The following is a 20,466-nucleotide window of genomic DNA, read 5'->3' on the forward strand; positions in this document are numbered from 1 at the left end:
GAGTATGCTCCATACTCCCTCCGGTTGATTGAGAGGAGTCCCGTGTCCAGAGGAACGTATATAGGCTATTTATGAAAAGTTTTTTAAAACTAGCATTATCTATAAACCCGATCTTATCATAAGTAGTTCACTAAAGGACTAGCTTGATATGTCTTCTTTCTTACCAATAATATCTAAAAACATAAATAAGCATAAGTTCACGACTACATCCCAATTGGGGTAGTCAGAGGTACATAAAATCATAGATAAACAATAATACTACGACTAGAAGGTACACCTTTTCTGATGTTTTATGACCTTGCCCACCCTGATAAGATTACGGGCGTGTATTCAGTGTGGATTAACCCAATCCGATAGGATTGATTCTGTCTCTCTCTAATTAATGCGCCTTAAAGGTACTTTCATCTTCATAATACACTAAGATTCCGAACAATAGGTGAATGTCCAGTGGAAAGACGAGCGGAAAATAATAATAACAATATTACGCACGGTTTACACGTGCGACCTGCGTGTGCGCAGCGCCGCGGTATGTCGCGTCAACCACTGCGTGACGTCACGTACACGTCAACATGCGGTGTCCGAATATTTGCAAGTGAAATCTTATAATGAGAATAATTATTAGTATTAGAATTACATTTAATATAAAGTCAGTCAGGCGTCGTGGCAGACCTCGAAAGAGATGGCGTGACGATTTGGACGCTTGCCGGAGGGACTGGCCGGAATACGCACAGGACCGCGAAAAATGGAAAGAGGAAGGGGAGGCCTTTGCCCAGCAGTGGGATCTTGCAGGCTAGATTAGATTAGATTAGATAAAGTCAGTAATTTCTCTCTTTATTTAAGAGCTGCGCTCTTTTCGGTGGAGTCTCTATTTTTATTACTCCATAGATAGGGCGTGTAGAACGGTGGTTGCCCCAATCGCCTACCGTTCAGCAGTAGACCGACCAATTTCTCAATCGGTGATGTTCTAGCTAGAGTCCATTTCCAGTAGTAAGAGTCTAGCTAGAGTCCATTTACAACATTTCCGTACCAGAATCCATTTCCAGTAGTTTTTGTCAGTAATTTAAGTCACTATTTTATTAATGATTTGTGTAATATGAATACCACTTAAGGTTTTTTTATATACAGTATCGTATACAGGGTGTTAGTGACATCGTAACGAATACTGAGCCGGATGATTCAGACCATGATTCTGAATTAATTTCAAGTGACAAGTAAAAAGTTTAAAGTCACTGACTGACTCACTCATCAGGAACTACTAGCGTTAGACTGTCCAAATTTTGCTTGGAGGTTCTTTGTAGGACGTAGGTGCTCACTAAGACGGGATTTTTAGAAATTCATCCCCTAAGGGGTTAAAAAATTGTATGAAACTTTGTCATTTTTAGAATCTTGAAATTTCCCTACTACAGTCGAGCAGCCAGCCATCGAGCTGTGTATCGAGTAGTTAGAGTCTAGCTAGAGTCAATTAACAACATTTCCGTACCAGAATCCATTTCCAGTAGTTTTTGTCAGTAATTTAATAAGTAAAAAAAAAAACTTAAAATGCGTTGAGCTCCTTATCATCAAGAGTAAAAAAAGTCAAGTACCTAAGAATGGAATTCGTGATAGCTCTGTTCGAAGAACGCGTCACATACATCGTAGTGTTATTGGTTTTAATCCCGGCTCAGGCTTTGAACCTCTAAATTCGACTTTATGATTACGAGTGATGTTCTAGGAGGTTGAGGACCTGGAAGTTTATGACACAGGATTCTTAAGTATAGAAACCAATCCCTCACAAAAGATGATTATGTTGAGAAGAATTATGTAATTATGTTGCTACCTATATTGCTTCTCTTTGTTTTGATCAGAATCATAATGGGTGGAATATGTAATTGTGCCTGGGTGTAATAAAAATGGTCAACATTTATACCCAAAAACAAAGATGAAAGATGCATATATTTGTTATCCATGAAATTGGAAAGTTAAACGAAGAAAAATCTTTACAGCGCCATCTATATTGTTTTTGAGGAACGTTCCGTGGAAAAACGCTCATGTTGCAATTCATTACTTGTTTCATAACATATGTACTACAACTGCCTACATACAGGCGTGATACTGTAGGGGCGCGCCTAACTAGTTGACCAGTTAGTTCCACCCACATGTAACAGATGGCGCCACCATTAAATAATGCAGTCTTGAAACGCGCTATCGAAGTTTACATCGTCGCACGTCGTCGTGCAACACCGTTGGATCGTCGATCCCTCCTAGTCATAATAGCAACTTGTGGCTAGCGGGGTACTATGCTCTGTTCGATGCCCCGAAAACATCCTTTGGCGGCAGCACACCCTTGCATCCAAACTATGTTATGTTTATATTAATTTATGTTGTTTTGTCTGTTCCAGGGATGCATTTTTCTCAGTCGGTTGCCATAATACAGAGTCAAGTGGGTACAATACGTGGAGTCCAAGTCCTATATAGTGACCAGGTAATTATAGTTTAAACGCTATTTAAACTAGATTCTGTCTTGTCGTTCTAGTCGCCTGGGTAAAAACGACTACACTCAAAACTAACGTCGTAAAAGTGACAGAGGGATTGTGTCCTTTCTAATGTAACTAAACTAATAAAAACACTCGGGGTTAAAAAGGCCATCAAAGCAATTCACCTAAAAAAGCATTATTGCTATTTGTCAGTTGTTTGCACTACGCACTTACTTTTATATATGCGCATATGTCAAATTGCAATATTGCATTTTTTAAACGAATTGTTTAGATGTAAGTAGCCCTTTCAACCTGCTCACTGTTTTCTTCCTAACTAAAGTCCCACTGCTGGGTAAAGTAATGTTCCCCTTACTTTTCCATTCTCTGTCGAGCGATTTCTTTCTCGAAAGCAGATATTTATAATGTCATAATTGGTAATAGGTTCCCTGTATCGAGCAATTGTGTGGTTTCGTTTTTTTTACGTTTGATGGGTTTGCTCTTGGCCCCAGACTTGTTTGCTTGATTGTAACTATTTTTAAATGTAATGATGGTTTTTATAGAAGAGGAATATGTATCGTGCCGATCCCACTTAGATTGGGATAAGGGCAGGAGGATGATGGTTGTAACCAATTTTGTCTAATCTATTCTTACACTTATTCTAATCTATGTATGTTCCAGAACCCACTATCGGTAGACCTAGTAATCAACATGCCCCAGGACGGCGTGCGGTTAATATTCGACCCGGTCGCGCAGCGGCTCAAGATCATAGAGATCTACAACATGAAACTAGTTAAGCTTAGGTATAGGTAAGTATCGTATATTCTATTTATATTTTTATCTATTTCATTATTCGCTGATTGGGAGTGGAAAATTGCGGAATCGGCCAATGACAGCACAGAGTGTTTTCTCTCTAGCTCTCTGCAACGCTGTGATTGGTTGATTCTGCTTATTTGTCCTCTCTTTTGATAACTCACTCTTAAGCTGGATGTACAGATGCAGCACTAGGGGGTCTAAAAAGGTACATTGAAGCAATTTGATATTTGCGCATATAAAAGTAAGCACCATTGCTTTCTTAAATGAATTGCTTCTATGTGGCCTTTTTAACCCCCGCTGCGCTGGTATTTGTATTGTTAGAGTTTTTGCGAACGTGTTTACACAGAATGCAGTAACGCCTCCGTCGCTACCTCTGTGATTTTTACAACGACCTTTAACCAGTCAAATTGTTCTCTTAGCGGCATGTGTTTCAACTCTGCGGAGATAACGCCATCTATCGAGCATGTGGAGCACTGCTTCGGCGCGACGCATCCCGGCCTTTACGACTCGCAGCGCCATCTGTTCGCGCTCAACTTTCGCGGACTGTCCTTCTACTTCCCCGTCGATAGCAAGTTCGAGGTGAGTCTGAAGCGGTTATTAGTCTACTGTTGCGTTGGGCTCAGAATCCGGAAGTCCCGCTGACATCCATACAATAATATGGTTGGTTTCCAACTAGTCAAATCAGTTACTTTTTACTAAACGTCGAAACACGAACTTACTTTGGAATTTTTATGAAAAAGCACACTGTGACGTCATAGAAAAACGTGATACAATGTCGGACTTATTATTACGTTTTTCTTGATTCATCATCAGCCCATTAACGTCCCCACTGCTGGGGCACGGGCCTTCCCTATGGATGGATAGGGAGATCGGGCCTTAAACCATCACGCGGGCCCAGTGCGGATTGATGGTTATTAACGACTGCTAATGCAGCTGGGACCAACGGTTTAACGTGCCTTCCGAAGCACGGAGGAGCTCGATCTGAAAACTTTTTTTTTGTGGTCACCCATCCTATGACCGGCCTCTGCGAAAGTTGCTTTACTTCAACAATCGCAGGCCGAGCGCGTTAACCGCTGCGCCACCGAGCTCCTCTTTTCTTGATTAAAATTCATAAATAAGTTAAATATAGAAAAAAAAGAAAATGGTTTTCGTTAGTTTCAGATCTGTTTTTATTTAGTAATCAGAATTTCATAATTTATCTTGAAACTAGTACACGACCCAATTGAAGACTAAAGTAGGACCGAGGGGGGGGGGATGTGAGGCAAACGTAGTATAGCCGCTGGTGGGGAGTGGAGAGCTGTCGTTGTAGGCGTAGTATTACTGCTTATTTTCTGACGTTACGTTACATTGCAGCCGGGGTACGCGCACGGACTAGGTTCCCTGCAGTTTCCCAACGGCGGCTCGCCCGTCGTCTCCCGCACCACCATCTACTATGGATCTCAACATCAGGTCAACGTGAGTACTTTTCTTCCTCTACTCCCACTTTTTCCTTCTCTTCTTCTTATCGTGGCAAACTAAATAGTATCGGCCCAAAACTTGGCAACAAGTATGGCGCTATCTGTAGGACGTAAGTGCTTACTAAGACGGGATTTTTAGAAATTCATCCCCTAAGGGGATGATAACCCTAATCCTCAGTAGTATTAGGGTTAAAATGTTGTATGAAACTTTGTCACTTTTAGAATCATGAAATTTCTCTACTACAGTCGAGCAGCCAGCCATCGAGCTGTGTATCGAGCTGCGTGTCGGCAGCGCCGCTGCCTGAGCTGCCTCTATCGTGCTACCGGCACCAGCTGCACCTGCGGCGCTGCCACGTGCTGCGAGACAGGCACGCCACCACCGGCCTGCGCCTGCACATGTTCACTCAAGGTATGTATTATTAAAGGGGTTCAGAAATGAGACGATAATCTATGGAATAAACTTATTTTTACTCGCACGGAATTCAAAATACACTCCATATACATGATGTTTATCAAAAATCTGCCCGTAACGGTTAGGCTGCCTGTTTTATCGAGTCCTCCCTAGCGCCATCTGTATTTCCTCAGTAGTATTACGGTTGCGTTGCAACGTTATCTATTTGTCTTCGACGTAGTCCCATCGCGAACCACTAGATGGCGCTATTATTTTAGATTACTTCTTATAGTACGTAAATACATTCCGGACATTCCATACAAAAATCTCATTCTTTTACAAACATTTAAATGTTTATAGGTTTAGATTTGTTTTATATTAGTATAAGTAATTTTTAAATAGCTTGTACGCGCATGTATGTCTATTTAAATAATATTATATGTTGCTTAACTCTCTCGTCACGTAAGCCAGCTGGAAGAAATCTCCTTGTTAGAGATAAGCCAGTACTGTCTGTTTTCTTTGTATGTCCCTTTTGTATAACATTTTACAATAAACTAGTTGACAGCAAAGGAGTAAAATTCTTCCTTTGCAACTAACTGGTTGCGAAACGTGCTTGCGATGGCGGCCGAAGGGGATGTATCAGTCGAGATTAGGCCGATAGTTTCTTTAGCTAATATCCCCAGTCCCAAACTGAACCCAACAACGTTGTAGGCACAAGTCGATCCCTGGAAGCGGTGCGCATGTCAGTGAGCCGCGTGGTTCGGTTCGGCGACTCGTGCCAGTGGGTGTCCCGCGCCCTCGGAGCCCCGCAGCGGCTCTACTACAAGGCGGACGATAAGATGCGCATCCACCGCGCAGCGGCCCGCCGCCGCCCCCCGCCCGCCAGCGACTACTTCTTCAACTACTTCACGCTGGGACTGGTGAGTAATCAACTTTAATAAAAAAAAAAAAAAATATCGAACAACTAGATCCATTTGCTTAGTATCAAACTTAAGAACTATGTTAGTAAATTATCTTAAATATCGATAAGGTTTTATTAATCATACAGCCGATCAGTGGACAATCCCCACTGTCGGCTACCGCCTTCAGGACGCTGTTGATGCTGCCGCGCAGTCTGCGCGTCAATGATGCTGATTTCTTGCGTACAATAGCTTCAAGCTGCTTTAATGACAGCTTAGTTTGTACTACTTGAGTTGTAGCATGGTGCATACGACAGCTGTCAAAATGAAGTTGTCTCCTTCGCACAAGGCTGTAGTCCATATTTCTAGCATGATGCATACGACAGCTTTCAAGATGGAGCTATCTCCTTCGCACAAGGCTGTAGTCCATATTTCTAGCATGGTGCAAACGACAGCTGTCAAAATGAAGTTATGTCTTCTTCGCACAAGGCTGTAGCCATATTTCTAGCATGGTGCAAACGACAGCTGTCAAAATGAAGTTATGTCTTCTTCGCACAAGACTGTAGTCCATATTTCTAGCATGGTACATATGACAGCTGTCAAAATGAAGTCGTCTCCTTCGCACAAGGCTGTAGGCCATAATTCTAGCATGGTGCATACGACAGCTGTCAAAATAAAGTTGTCTCCTTCGCATAAGGCTGTAGTAGCCTATAATTCTAGCATGGTGCATATGACAGCTGTCAAAATGAAGTGGTCTCCTTCGCACAAGGCTGTAGTCCATATTTCTGTCCCGTTTCATGTACTAGTGCACGTCAATGCATAAACGCCAACTAGTCTGTGCCCGGGTGGAAGTTACTTTTAGAGAATACCATTTTTTTTTTACCTTTGATGGGTTTGCTCTTGGCCCCAGACTTGCCCGAAGGCATTGATGAGGCCTAAGTTGAAGCGAGCTCGCCAGAAGGTGGTTGTTCACTCTGGACATAGCTGCAAAAATAATACCTTACCTTCAGATACTTATCATGTGGCCTTTAACCCCCCAGTAAGTAGTAATAGGGACCAACGGATTGACGTGCCTCCTTTAAGCACGGATCATCTTACCTTTGGACAATCGGGTGATCAGCCTGCAATGTCCTAACCAAACCCTGGCCCACACGTAGTCGTTACATGTGCCCGAGTTGCATGTACTCGTATAAGATAGTGCCTACTGACCACGGACTTGTCTCCAGGACGTGCTGTTCGACGCTCGCACGCACCAAGTGAAGAAGTTCGTGCTGCACACCAACTACCCGGGACACTACAACTTCAACACCTACCACCGCTGCGAGTTCGAGCTGCAAGTGCAGCCTGACAAGTTAGTATTAACCAACCAAGATTGGCTTATCCCTTCAGGCAATACAATACAATGACTTTTTATTGCACACATATAAACACATGGTGATTGGGATATTCACCAAATAACGTCTGGAAATCTGAAGATAAAGGGGGATGGTGGAATGAGCTCGTGTAGATCGCGGGCACACTCTCCGAATTGCAGTCTGTGTAGTGATGTTCCGAATATCCGTATCCGTATCCGCGGATATCCGAGATAAAAGAAAAATCCGTATCCGTATCCGTTACTTTTCACGCGGATCTTTTACGGATCTTTTTCAGGTGATTAAGTAGAATTATTAAATAAAAAACTATAAAATTCCACAGTGTCACACTAAACCATAACCAAAACAAAAGTACTACCCGCGCCATGCAAGTTAAAACGTGTCCTGCCTGACGTTGCGGCGAGCGAAGACGTCAACTATCGTTTCAAGGTCGCGGGCGCCGACACCAATCGGATAATATCTAATGAGAAAATAAAGATCCGTATCCGTATCCGCGGATCTTTACACTAAATATCCGTATTCAGATCCGTATCCGCAGATATACATTTTTAACGATCCGGCACATCACTAGTCTGTAGAATACTGACATACTGGCGACTTTTCGCCGATGTGCTAAAGTATAGCTTAGCTGTTCGTGTCGCTGATCATCCTCTTGGCTCTGTGCTGCGCTGAGTATAATTGTATTGTATGTGTCTTAGCATTGTTGTTCGGAGCCTAAACCTCGGTTTGCTGCAGATGCGACCCCAACTCCCTGGTGGACCGGGGTGGCGCGGTGCGTGTGACCGCGTACAGCAAGTGGGAGGTGGTGTCCCGCGCGCTGCGCGTGTGCGAGCGGCCCGTCGTGCTGAACCGCGCCTCTTCTACCAACACCACCAATCCGTTCGGATCCACCTTCTGCTATGGCTACCAGGACATGATTTTTGAGGTAATACGGTAGAAACTGATTCAAATTGTCATGTCATGTGTATAGGGCTGGGAGTACAGAAAATACTTAGAATGCATGCGTTTTGTAAGTCACAAAAAAGCGAAAAGGGAAGAAGAACCACCTATTTCAAGAAAGGATTTGTCTCAGGAGAGGACGATAGTCTAACTTCTTCTATCGTGTGGGTCGTGAGGTGGATTACCAACTCCATCAAACCTGGTGTCAGGGTTACTATTGAGCCGCCAAAGCCCCTGACATGGCTTATGTAACAACTGCGTACTTAGTAAGCAGTAACCGGGACCAACGGCTTAACGTGCCTTCTGAAGCACAGATCTTTCGGACAATCAGGTGACCAGCCTGAACTATAACCAAACTAGGGATCACAAAGTGATTTTCGTGATGTGTCCCCACCGGGATTTGAGCCCGGGACCTCGGGATCGTGAGGCCAACGCTCAAACCACTGGACCACGGAGGCCGTGGGCGATGGTGGTAGATGGATAGAAACGTGGACGTCATTGGTTTCAGGTGATGCCAAACAACTATATCGCGTCGATCACGCTGTACCAGCCCGAGGGCGCGCGGCCCGTCTACCCGCCCGTCAGCTCCATCGCGTGACACACCCAGGTAAACAACATAACAAGAGCTCACGACTATATCCCAATTGGGGTAGTCAGAGGTACAACGCGAGATGAACTAAGTACCCACGCCGCACGCCGAGCTTTCAATCATCATCATCATCACCAGCCCATTAACGTCCCCACTGCTGGGGCACCGGCCTTCCCTATGCATAGATAGGGAGGCCTTAAACCACCACGCGGGCCCAGTGCGGATTGGTGGTTATTAACGACTGCTAATGCAGCCGGGACCAACGGCTTAACGTGACTTCCGAAGCACGGAGGAGCTCGAAAAGAAAACTTTTTAAGTTTTAAGCGAAAGTTGCTTAACTTCAACAATCGCAGACCGAGCGCGTTTACTGCTACGCCACCGAGCTCCTCAATCATCAATCGAGCTTTCAATCAATCAATCAATAATACTTTATTGCATAACAATATATACAAAGGACATAAACATACGAACCAAAAAACATAAACACAATAGGCGGCCTTATTGCACCAACACACCAACACCCGTCACACCAACACCAACACCAACGTCCACAATGTGTCGTTGACGTGTCGTCAACGTCGTTGGTGTGTTATGTTACACCAACGTCCGTCGAGCCAACTGTGTTAGTGAAACTGCACTTAAGAAAAATTAATAACTCATTAGTGCAAGTCTTTTACCGGGGTTCGAACCGACGACGCTCCCCGATTCAGATCCCCAGGGTCCCAGGTAAATAATTAGTTTATGTATAGGGCAAAAAATAAGGCCCACGATAAAGATTTTTCCCCTATTCCCAGTTAGCTATTCCCAGTCTTACCGAGTAGTCTTACCAGTTGAACTACTAAGAATTTCCGTCCCAATGGACTTACTGAATAGTAAGACTTCTTTGTCTCTTTTCCAGGCATCCCCAATCAAAGGCAAATACGCGTCCTGAACTATTTCAGCAGTCTTCACACAATCCTCCACTGGTGTGGCTACAGCCAAACAGGTAACACAGCCGCCACACAGAGCCACCGCCCACTCCGCGCGCGATATACGCCGCGACACATATCCCCAAAGCACCTAAGAGGAAACAGTATTTAAAAAAAATGTGATAAAAAATCTGTGAAAAAAAAACTTAAAAAAAAGTTAAGTGAGTGACAGATCTCAAGGTGTGTAAGTTTAATTTAATTCCTTAGCTACAATGGACGAAAAATAGTAAAAAAAGTTAATAATTTAAAAAAAATCACACGTATTTTTAAGTGAACAGTTTTAAATAATAGTCAAATGTGTTCTATCATTTTTTATCGCGGACTCGAAATTCGAAAAATCCAAGGGAAAGAATAAATAGAACTTTGTAAATATTTTTTGAAAAATAAAAAGAAAATGTCGAGAAATTAATATTAATGGTAATGGAAAATGAATCATGTAATTGATGTATTTTTTCTATGAATATGACATGAATTTCGGTCGAGATGTTTGGTGTGTGTTTGACAAAAGTGCGAAATATTTTCTCTATGCACCACATTATGCCATGGACGTGTTTGTTAGATAGTAGTTGTGCCTCTTATGACGCGTTATAGACTAAGAGCTAGCGACAAAAACTTTGTCCGCCTACCCTCATAAAAACCACACAACCATAAATTCGTAAACCTTTTACCTACGTATTTAAAATTGGAATTCATTTTATAAAATCCTTTCGCCTTTAATAGGTACATTTAATTATAAATAAAAACATTATATTGTATGTTGGTTTAAATAAACAGGTATATACTGTGTGAAAAAACCAGCATTAACATTGTAAAATCTTTACATTAAGCAAAAAAAAATATGAATATAAGTTTTGTCGGTTAGCTTTTAGACTATGATTATGGGATAGTTAAAATAAAACGTATTATTCCATAGTGACAACGCATTATTTTTAGTGAAAAAAAAAATCGTATACTTTTTTAATATTTTTTTATTTGACGATGATCTGAAATGCAAACAAATTAACAAACATATTTTATATTTATTTTTTATTCTATAATGTTAATAGATATGTGTTTTATATACATATTCTGATTTTAGTCTTTAGTATATCTGGGCTAAGCTTCATTTTTCTAAATTAACGGTTTTCGTATGGAATTTGTGAACTGTGGAGCTTACTTCGTTATGATATTATATGTAAATATAAACGCCCACTGCTTGGCTCACTCCTCACCATATTTATTCGGAGGACATGTGGAGCATACTCCACCCCTCGCTCCACTTCGGCCACACGCCCAATTTTTAAATAAATTTTAAGAATCAATACCGAGGCTATTTAGAAAAAACATTTTCTTGATTGATGGATTTTTATTATATAAACGATTATATTCTGTTTTAAATAATGGAAACATTTATAAATTGTTTTTTTATTTGTTTTGTTATTTTGTGCTGCATTTATTCAGATCAGAAAATCAAACACTTTTCGATTAAAACTTTTATGCGAACCAAAAATCGAAAAGAATTATTAATTATTATATTAATTTATGCGGAACTAAGTGAAATTGGTTATACTAAATAAAAATACCCTCTGGAAAAATACTAAATCACATTTTTTATTTTAATTAAGCCCGGTATTTGTCGGGTATTTTTTTAAAAAGTAATGTACAGATAATAAAACATACTACACGCGTTACTAGCGCCATAATTGCATATAAAATTTACCTAGTGGACATTTTATGCAACATTGGACCGTTATAAATTAGGCAACTAATTTGACTAGTTCTCCATGCGCCACTATTTGTACGCAATATATTTTTTTAATTACCTGTGAGTTTTAAATCGCTTTTAAAAATATTACTCATATTTTAAATGTACTATTTCACTCAGTTCAGCTTCAATTTAAAAAAATACAATTATGAAATTTTTATCTACTTATTATTTTAATTATAATAGTTATCGCTCAGATTCGAAATATGTAGGAATAAAATTGTGAATTTTAGAATGTAAAATGACAAGGCTTCGAGAATGCTTGAATAAAAAAATAAAATATTTTCGATATTAGGTAGTGATACGTTTGTGTGCATGTGAATATGTCAGTCACAAATAAGTAGCCTGCTTTTTATTTTTTAAGGACCATAGAGTTTATAGTCTGTGCGTTATAAGGAGTTCAGTCTTGACAGCTGTCATAATCAGCTTCGAAATATTGTCCAAATGGAGCAACTTCTATAAATAACACTTACGATGCTTTCACATTTTTTAAACTTTCATTAAATATAGAGTTTAATGGTTTTCCTATTTAATTGGTACTATTTTCGAGGATATTTTCCAAGGTGAAGTAATTTTCCCGAAAAATAACAAGTTTAATTTAATGGGTCATTATACTTAGTATTTTCAACACCTGATGACTAGGCAGCATAATCTTATGACCTTAGTCGACCGTTAAATGGGTGCAGAAAAAAACACTGAGAAACCCAGTTGTCGTGTGATTTAACTTCAGAATTCTTTTAATTTCGGCCTTTTTAAAGACAGATTGTAAAAGACGTTTAAAAAATAATTGAGTGTAATACATACTCAAGTTTCGACGATTGAAAAAAATAATTTTTTTGCTTAGCAGTTATTTCATTTTGTAACTAGAATGTCTGGAATTTTATAAAAGTCCGGTTTTTATCGGGACTTACCTTTTGAACTGATATTTGACAGCAGTTATACTGGTCACATTGTAATGTACAGACTATATTTATTATTAACTAAATCAATACAACCACCAGACCTCGGTTTTGTTATTTATAAAGTACTATTGAAATACTTTCATGACCACGACTTAAGGTCTAGTTTGCAAAAATATCTTCAAACTATTGGTTAGTCAATATTGTCTTACTTCCTCAACCCGGACACTTCATACAAAACTTACGAGCGAGACTCTGATACTCTTTATGACTATATAAAACTAAACCCAGCGCGGTAAGGTCGGCGCCCGATACGAATTGTTCTATAGGTATATTATTCTTTCATCTATGCTACTGTTACGAGTCCATAACTCAAGACATAACTAATCATTTAAAAGACAATTAAGCGTTTCCTACAGATTGGTATAAACCAGGGATGTTAAGGAGATCCGTAACCGTAAACGAAACTATCGGATATCCGATATAAAAAATCATCCAACCGAATCCGAAATAAAAGTTTCGGATAATATCGGATAGGGGCGGAGTTGATCGGCTGGCCGCTGCTGCCAGTGCCGACACACAAGCCGCGCGCATTGTTTGTTTTTTTCTTTTGTCGTGATAACATTATAAATTATAACTTATCATTATAAATAAAACCACTTTTTATGTATTTTACTTTTGAAATTTGTTAAAAAAATTATATCCGCAACCAAAATTATCCGAAAGTAACGGATAATCCGAAATAATTTATTATCCGTAACCGTATCCGGTGTAATAATCATTCTGAAATCCGTATCCAATACGTATCCGAAATGTTATGTTCATAACATCCCTGGTATAAACAGTAGGATAATGCCAGGATCAAATAGGTAAGCTTTACATCCTTCATATTACCGAGAAATGTTTCCTTACCAAAGTTATGGGATATGGAACATGTTCTAACCGCACCACTGCGGGTTGATGAAAATGTCTAGGCTAGAAAATACCACGTTGGAGTGATCTCTTTGCACCCTTTTGTCCGGGCAAGTAGTTAATGCCATTTGCGGGATATCTACTTACAATAAGTTACGGAAAAAGAGAAACTTGTCTTTCTGTCATTAGGAAATTTATGCGTCTGCCAATTATATAGAATGAAGTGTTTTTTGCAACAGGACATTTTGCTGCTTTATTGCAAAATGTAGTTTTTTTATAATAATATAGACTCGCGTTTGACCACAATCTCACCTGATGATAAATGACGATGTGGTCTAGGGTGGATCATGCTTACCCGGCAAATGCCTATTCACTCTAGCTTTGAAGACTCCCAGATTATAACGAGTTGGAAAAACAGACGACGGCAGACAGTTCCAATCCTTCTCTGTTTACATCAAAAAGGAAGAGGCGAAACGTTTAGCGCGGATTGGTGGTATATCCACAACATAAGGATGAAATGTCTGCCGACGTCTAGTTGCCCGTAGATGGAATGGAGTGGGTGGGATTAACTCGCGAAGTTCCCGCGCACACTCACGGAAGTGTATCCTATAAAAGACCGACAGACAAGCTATCCTTCGTCTATGGTCTAGACTTTGGAGTCGAGTCTCCACAAAAGAGTCTTTGTCTATGAGTTTTATTGCTCGTCGCTAAAGTCCGCCCCACGAGAGGAGTCCACGGATTTTAATTGACAAGTCACAGTCAAACAGAATCTGCAACTACTAGTGCCGCGGCGGGATTTCCTTGGTGGTGCAGATTATATTTAAAACTAGGTATTAACTTTAATCTACATTTTGCAATAAGGCGGTAAAAGTCGTAATTTTAAAACTAAATGAGCTTATCTGTAGAATATGGAGGCTGGTTGTGACGGTGCGAATTTAGTTTTTGGTGTTAAGGTGTGTTATTGCTTGCGCCTTTGGATTGCTTTGAAGACTTTTGATACTTCTTATTTGAATTGATTTGTCTAATATGCAGTTCCTAATATGGAGCATAAGCTTCTCCCTTATTCATACTACGCTGTGGACCCATCCATTGCCGGTTGGTCGGTTGGTGGACATCCAAAGGTAGTTTCCTAGCTCAAAGATAAATTATGAAATTCCAATTACTAAATAAAGACAGATCAAAAAGTGACAAAAAACGTTTTCACTTTTCTATTTAAGTTATTTATGAATTTTAATAAAGGATAATGTAATAATAAGTACGACATTTTGTCACGTTTTCTATGACGTCGCAAGTTGCTTTTTTATACAAATTCCACAGTATTTTCGTGTTCAAACGTTTTGTAAAAAGTATCTGATTTGACTAGTTGAAAAAAAAAATCGTAATTAAAATAAATTTGACATAAAAAAATCGGGTTGTCTGTATTGACAAAAAAAATATGTTCTTTTTTGGAATGGTCTACAAAGCACTCTTCAAAGCAGTCCAAATGGTACTTTTTATTATTTATTTATTGCACAATTTAAGTCTCGAGTGTTTGTTATGAGAAACTTAGTGGCTGTGGTGCCATACAACAAAAAAAGTTAAAAAAATTGACAAATAAATAACAATAAAAAATGAACTAAGTATAAGGTAGCGTACGCTGCGCTCGATATTTGTATGCGGATCGATATAATACACTTTTTTACACACAAAACATGCGGTAGTAATGCTAAAAAACAATATATATCAGGCAATGTATGCTGAAAGTGAAAATATACACCATTTTGATATATTAAATGACCGAAAGTTCAAATTGAATTAAATTTAAAAACAATTTATGGGTTTTTGGGGAAATTAATGGATTTCATAAGATCGTATCTTTATACGGGATCTTCTTAAATATTTTCAAATAGCCTGTTTTAAATAATGCCATGTTTTTTTTTAAATTATATATTACATTTGGAGTGAAAATAATAATATACAAAGGAGAAATCGAAGAAGTACAATAGGCTGATTTATTGCTAATTACCAATATCTTCCAAGCAACCTTTGGTTATATTATTTAGCGGGATCATGCAGAGGGTGCAGCATAGTGATTTGCTAGACAAAAAAAAAACTTTCACCATTGTTCTTCTTCTATCCTGTGGGTTGTGAGGTAGATTACAAACCTCATTAACCCTGGTGTCAGGGTTATTATTGAGCCGCCAAAGGCCCCTGACATGGCTCATGTAACGACTACATACTTACATCATGATGTAGTAACCACTATTGTTTTGTGTGTATGAATGAGTAGTTGTAAAGTCCGTATATGGAATATCGAGTTATTTTTTTATATAATTAGCTTATTTTCGGCTCGCCGCGTCGTGTGCGCTGTGCGTCACTTAATACATAATGTTTACGCTGTTATAACGTTGATGGGGCTATATATACTTCCTTTTCAATATCACTTGCGGCAGGCTCTGCCCGAAAACGGAATTATATCGAGGATTTCGACCAATAGACGCACTATCTACGTGGATAGACATAGTGGGTGCCGTGCCGCGAGGACTGTTGAATTTATTTTCAACATTAAATATTAGTCTCTCCAATTATGGCACACATTTTTTCTGGCCCGGCTTCTAAAACTAGCATTATCTCTCTCTTTCACATAAGTGTGCGTATGAGCTCTTTTTAGAGCTGTCAAACTAAAATAAAACAATTTTATCTCCGCCAGGATCTACCCAAATACGCATTTCCAACAGGGAAAGTGATAAGCTAATTAAATATGGAATTCCGCTTTGCAGTAACGCATAGATATCATTTTGTCCTTATATAAATTTTGTGTAAGTACCAAATAATTCTATATATGCGGGCGTGAGTTCTGTGCGCACATTTATATCAGGGAAGTAAAAGTAAATGTAAAATTGCCTCATCAAGTTTATAACGGCAAAGTCAGCCTTCAAAATTTAATTCAGACATTAAAATCCTCTGTTATACACATTAATAAAACCAATTATTGCGGGTAACACTGCAAGAAAAGTTGCTAATCGCGATAAAATAAATTTATAAACGCACGTAAGTTTGGTACCGTTTCATGAAAAATCAGTGTGCAATCTTTCGACTCATCAAAGGCTGACGTATGTAAAATCGTATAATATAACTATAGTCTGTATTATACGTGTAGTAGAGTTATATTATGCATTTAGTGATACATAACAATCTTTGGGCGTTTTTTTACAATTTTTTTTCGTATTCAACTCTAAATTATTTGTTCGGACACTAAAAAAATCTTGCTCGTAGCATATGGCACGCATATCGCGCGCGGTACGATAAATAAGCCAATAGACTTAATTTTTTTTATTGCTTAACTAATACAGGTGGCTCATATATCGCATCGCGCGCGATATGGGAGTAACATGTTACGGGGGCAGAGGTTATAATTTGTTGATAAAGTACTGTTTTCTTTCTCTTTAAGATCTTTTCAGTTTACGACTGGAAAAAGGAATGGTTGGAGACGCCTGATATAATGTCTAACACTTTTTTTTATATTACGTACTTTGTTTATACAATTATGCAAATATTTTTGGTTCCAATAAGTAATAATTGAGTTTAAACCGAAGTCAAATTGTAAATGAACACCCACGTATGATTAGGGCTTAGTCGAGACCCATAACGTTACGGTCTATATTTTTAATTAGCTACAATTATCAAGCATAATATAAAGAATAAAAAACACTTTTTTTATTAACTATGTACATAATAATGAGTTCATACGGGATTCACATTTTTTAATGTTGCCAGATAGCAAAACTCCTGTACTGTTTTGTGAAATAGCCAATAGTTTATTTATTTCCTATCGTGTTGTAAAAAAATTGTTGAAAGGTACATTTGTTGAATGTTATTGTGTTATAGAAAAGTTGTAATGTGGTCTGCACTGGGTTAGGCCATATAATTCACAAAAAAGAAAGTGTGCAAGTAACGTAAAAAGAAATATACTATATTTTGAAAATAGAATGATAACATGTCATTTCAATATGATATCAAACGTCACTTTCAAAAGCCACAAGAACAAATGAATTCTCACATTCTTCTCTCTTGTGGCTATTATATTATATGGTATTCTTTCTCAGTGCAATGCACAAAAACTTGGGCATTACATGGATGTGATCAGTCAAAATATCATGCAGTTACAGAAAAGTGTTCGAGTCCATAATGTGTTCAATATCTTCACTGTTCGAGCAATAATCTCGTTGTAATTACAAATTCAGTAAAATCGTACAGTCTGATAGAAAAGTGTATAAAATTGACGTTGTAAACCTAGACACTCCTTTTTTTTTTGGTAATTTCTATTCTACTTTTGTATTGGTCAGCTTGTGATTTAAAGTGCATGTGATTGGTTAAATATAAGCCAATGTTGCCAATTAAGCTTTTCAATTTCTACACTTTTCTGTCAAATAGTAGGATTTAGATTTAGCATCCATATATAAATAAGAAGTAAATGTCGTTTTCGGGTTTTAGTGGGTGTACTTTGCGAGTCCTTCGACCGCAGTGTTCGTAGAACTCGTTACATGTTAATAAAATCATTTTGTATCCTTTTTTTTGGTGTTGCAATCCTGCAGTTGCAATGTAACGATATTTACATATTTTATTAAAAACTAAATGAAATTGCTATCAAATTTTAATGGCTTTATTACTTGAAACTATCGAAAAATAAATAAACCTGTTCTAAAGGTTAAAAGATGACGGTTCTATGGTAAACATTAATGGTCGCAGATCGATCTAGGATGGAGTTAACGTTAATTTTGTGCTTATATATCCCTGAAAATTCGTCGCTAATGTCGCTAATAGACCTATCTGAAATTATCGGCGTATCTGATTTGCAACTTTTGCAATTATCAAGAAGACATAAATTATTTTAGCAAAATACTGCAGATATGCCAGTTCGTGAAATCAGCCACGAATTGGTCGCCAGATTTCAAGTATTGAGCCGAACAGGATTCAATTTCTAGAGAATATTGGTCAGCTTTTTCAATCTGTTTTAGTAAAACAAAGCTATGGATATTACTTTCACTATTATTTACGAGTACTTATTAGTTTTTTGAATCATGTTTATATAATATTTTTGGACAGTTAAGTACATCAGTTTTATATCTATTGTTTTTGCATATCAGTTGAGCATTTGTGACGTCACCAAAGGTAAGTAACAATTGGTGCCGATTTTCGCAGATGCAAACTTAATCTGTCTAAAATTTGCGCTATCTCTTTCTTGTACTTAATGCAAGTGAAGGACGGCGCTATTTTTAAAATTAAGTTGGTCAGCCAGGATCGTTACACAATTACTTACTGATTACGTCACAATTGTCTCAAAGAAGACGATCTATGGTTAAGAGTACCCACATTGTAGTTCGTATCAAGTTATTATCATCTGATAGTTATTTAGAATGTTATGACGCCGACTTCCTAAATGCTCATTAAAGGATGTAAAGTTGTCAACAATTTAAAAAACAATGTGCATTTACGAACATACTATTGACGTTGATGCCTGCGTGTTCGTACGTGAACGCAAAAGTCGAATTCCAAAGTGCGACAGGCCAATCTTATAGGTGCTGCGCTAAGGCCGGGTTTCCACTAACGCGGAGATGGGTGAAGAAGAGCGGAGATGAGCGGGTTTGTCCAATCACAGCGTTCGAGAGAGCGAAAAACGAAGACGCACTGTCACTCTCTCCCTCGCGGTGATTGGTCGATTCCTGCACATTTCCGCTCCTCACCGTCCAGCTCCGCGTCAATGGAAACGCAGGCTAAGGGAGACCTTAGGCGCAAGTTGTTGAGGGCGCTTAGGTTGCAATATGCATAAAGTTTTTCATGACTTGTCATTTAGTTCCATTAAAATCCGCAGGACTTGATGATGACCGACGTTAGAACCCTGTCGCACTAACATATTTGACATTTAGTGAGAATTACAGTTAAGTTTGGCAAAAAAGTTGATGTGACATGGTACTAAAGTGACAAAAAAGTACTTTACATTCTTTGGTGAGGTTATGGTAGGTGACGGTAGCCCTTTTATTCTACATTTAAGACGTTTATGTAACTCGCGATGTTTTGATCATATCATGCAACGCTGTTTTATGGAAGGAAGTGGTTGTTATTGCACGAACCGTGCTTATAGGTCCCGTAGAGAAGTGTCACCGTCGACCGCAGATTCTGTTCCCAACAGTCACTTTCCTCTTGAAAATAAAGTTTTTGTTTGATATTTTTGGCATTTTTTCTCGTGTGGGAGGAATAGATTTTTGCGTTGACGGGAACATACCTTATTGCTTGTGACGATTGGCAAGTTAGTAAAGAGTTTTAAGGGGTTTTTAAATACTATCAATGTGCAAAAGTTTTCGCAAATAATGCTCATGTCTAGTTTACCAAATGTTATTACGAAATTGATTAACACGTCTGAGCTTATGTCCTTTTCTTACCTGGAAAATAGGAACAGGATAACGCTTGGCAAATTTAGTATTTAGCACAGGACTTAAAACTCGTTTACCATGGTCATACATATAAAAAAATATACATTCGACCTTCCTGTCCCCTTAAACACTCTTGCTATATTGTCAAATTGTAATTTTCTCATACATTGTCAACATTTTTGTAGTCGACCAACAGTTGACGGTATATGCAGAAAGTTTTAGAATCAAGATTGTGATCTACAGTTATCCCTTTTATAATCTGTGGGTACAGAGGAAAGTGTCTCAAAAAATACCAAAAAATAAAGGATTTCATACCTAAATATGTTTTTTTATTAATTACCTTTAATTATTATGTTAACTGAAGAAAATAGGAAGGATTTATTATATTTTTCATTGTTTGTAAGTTCTCGAGATCTTCAAGTAGTGGCAAAAAGGTGTAGAGCTCATTTAGATTAGTTCATCTATGACAAAAATAATAATTTCGATCACCGCAACACTTACTCCATCTACTGTTGCTGAGCGAGAATCCTAACACCGTTAATGCTTTTTTTGACGTGACTTATTGTAGATTTGCCGCAGATAGCATTAACTACTTGGCCGGACAAATGGGGAGCGCTGA

At 38.6% G+C, this 20,466-nt stretch overlaps 1 protein-coding gene across 1 annotated transcript in view; it reads left to right on the plus strand.

Annotated features, from left to right (window-relative positions):
• Positions 1-20,167, plus strand: part of LOC126376595 (PHAF1 protein CG7083) — a 29,019-nt gene extending 8,852 nt beyond the window's left edge. The window contains exons 2-11 of the mRNA XM_050024085.1: positions 2,379-2,461; positions 3,132-3,259; positions 3,686-3,845; positions 4,620-4,721; positions 4,970-5,132; positions 5,826-6,034; positions 7,240-7,364; positions 8,122-8,311; positions 8,834-8,932; positions 9,813-20,167. Coding sequence (XP_049880042.1) covers positions 2,379-2,461; positions 3,132-3,259; positions 3,686-3,845; positions 4,620-4,721; positions 4,970-5,132; positions 5,826-6,034; positions 7,240-7,364; positions 8,122-8,311; positions 8,834-8,923 — 1,250 coding nt within the window. The 3' untranslated portion in view covers positions 8,924-8,932; positions 9,813-20,167. The remainder of the gene's footprint in view (positions 1-2,378; positions 2,462-3,131; positions 3,260-3,685; positions 3,846-4,619; positions 4,722-4,969; positions 5,133-5,825; positions 6,035-7,239; positions 7,365-8,121; positions 8,312-8,833; positions 8,933-9,812) is intronic.
• The last annotated feature ends 299 nt before the right edge of the window (positions 20,168-20,466 follow it).

This window comes from Pectinophora gossypiella, chromosome 21, assembly GCF_024362695.1.
Source record: "Pectinophora gossypiella chromosome 21, ilPecGoss1.1, whole genome shotgun sequence".
Classification (NCBI taxonomy): domain Eukaryota; kingdom Metazoa; phylum Arthropoda; class Insecta; order Lepidoptera; family Gelechiidae; genus Pectinophora; species Pectinophora gossypiella.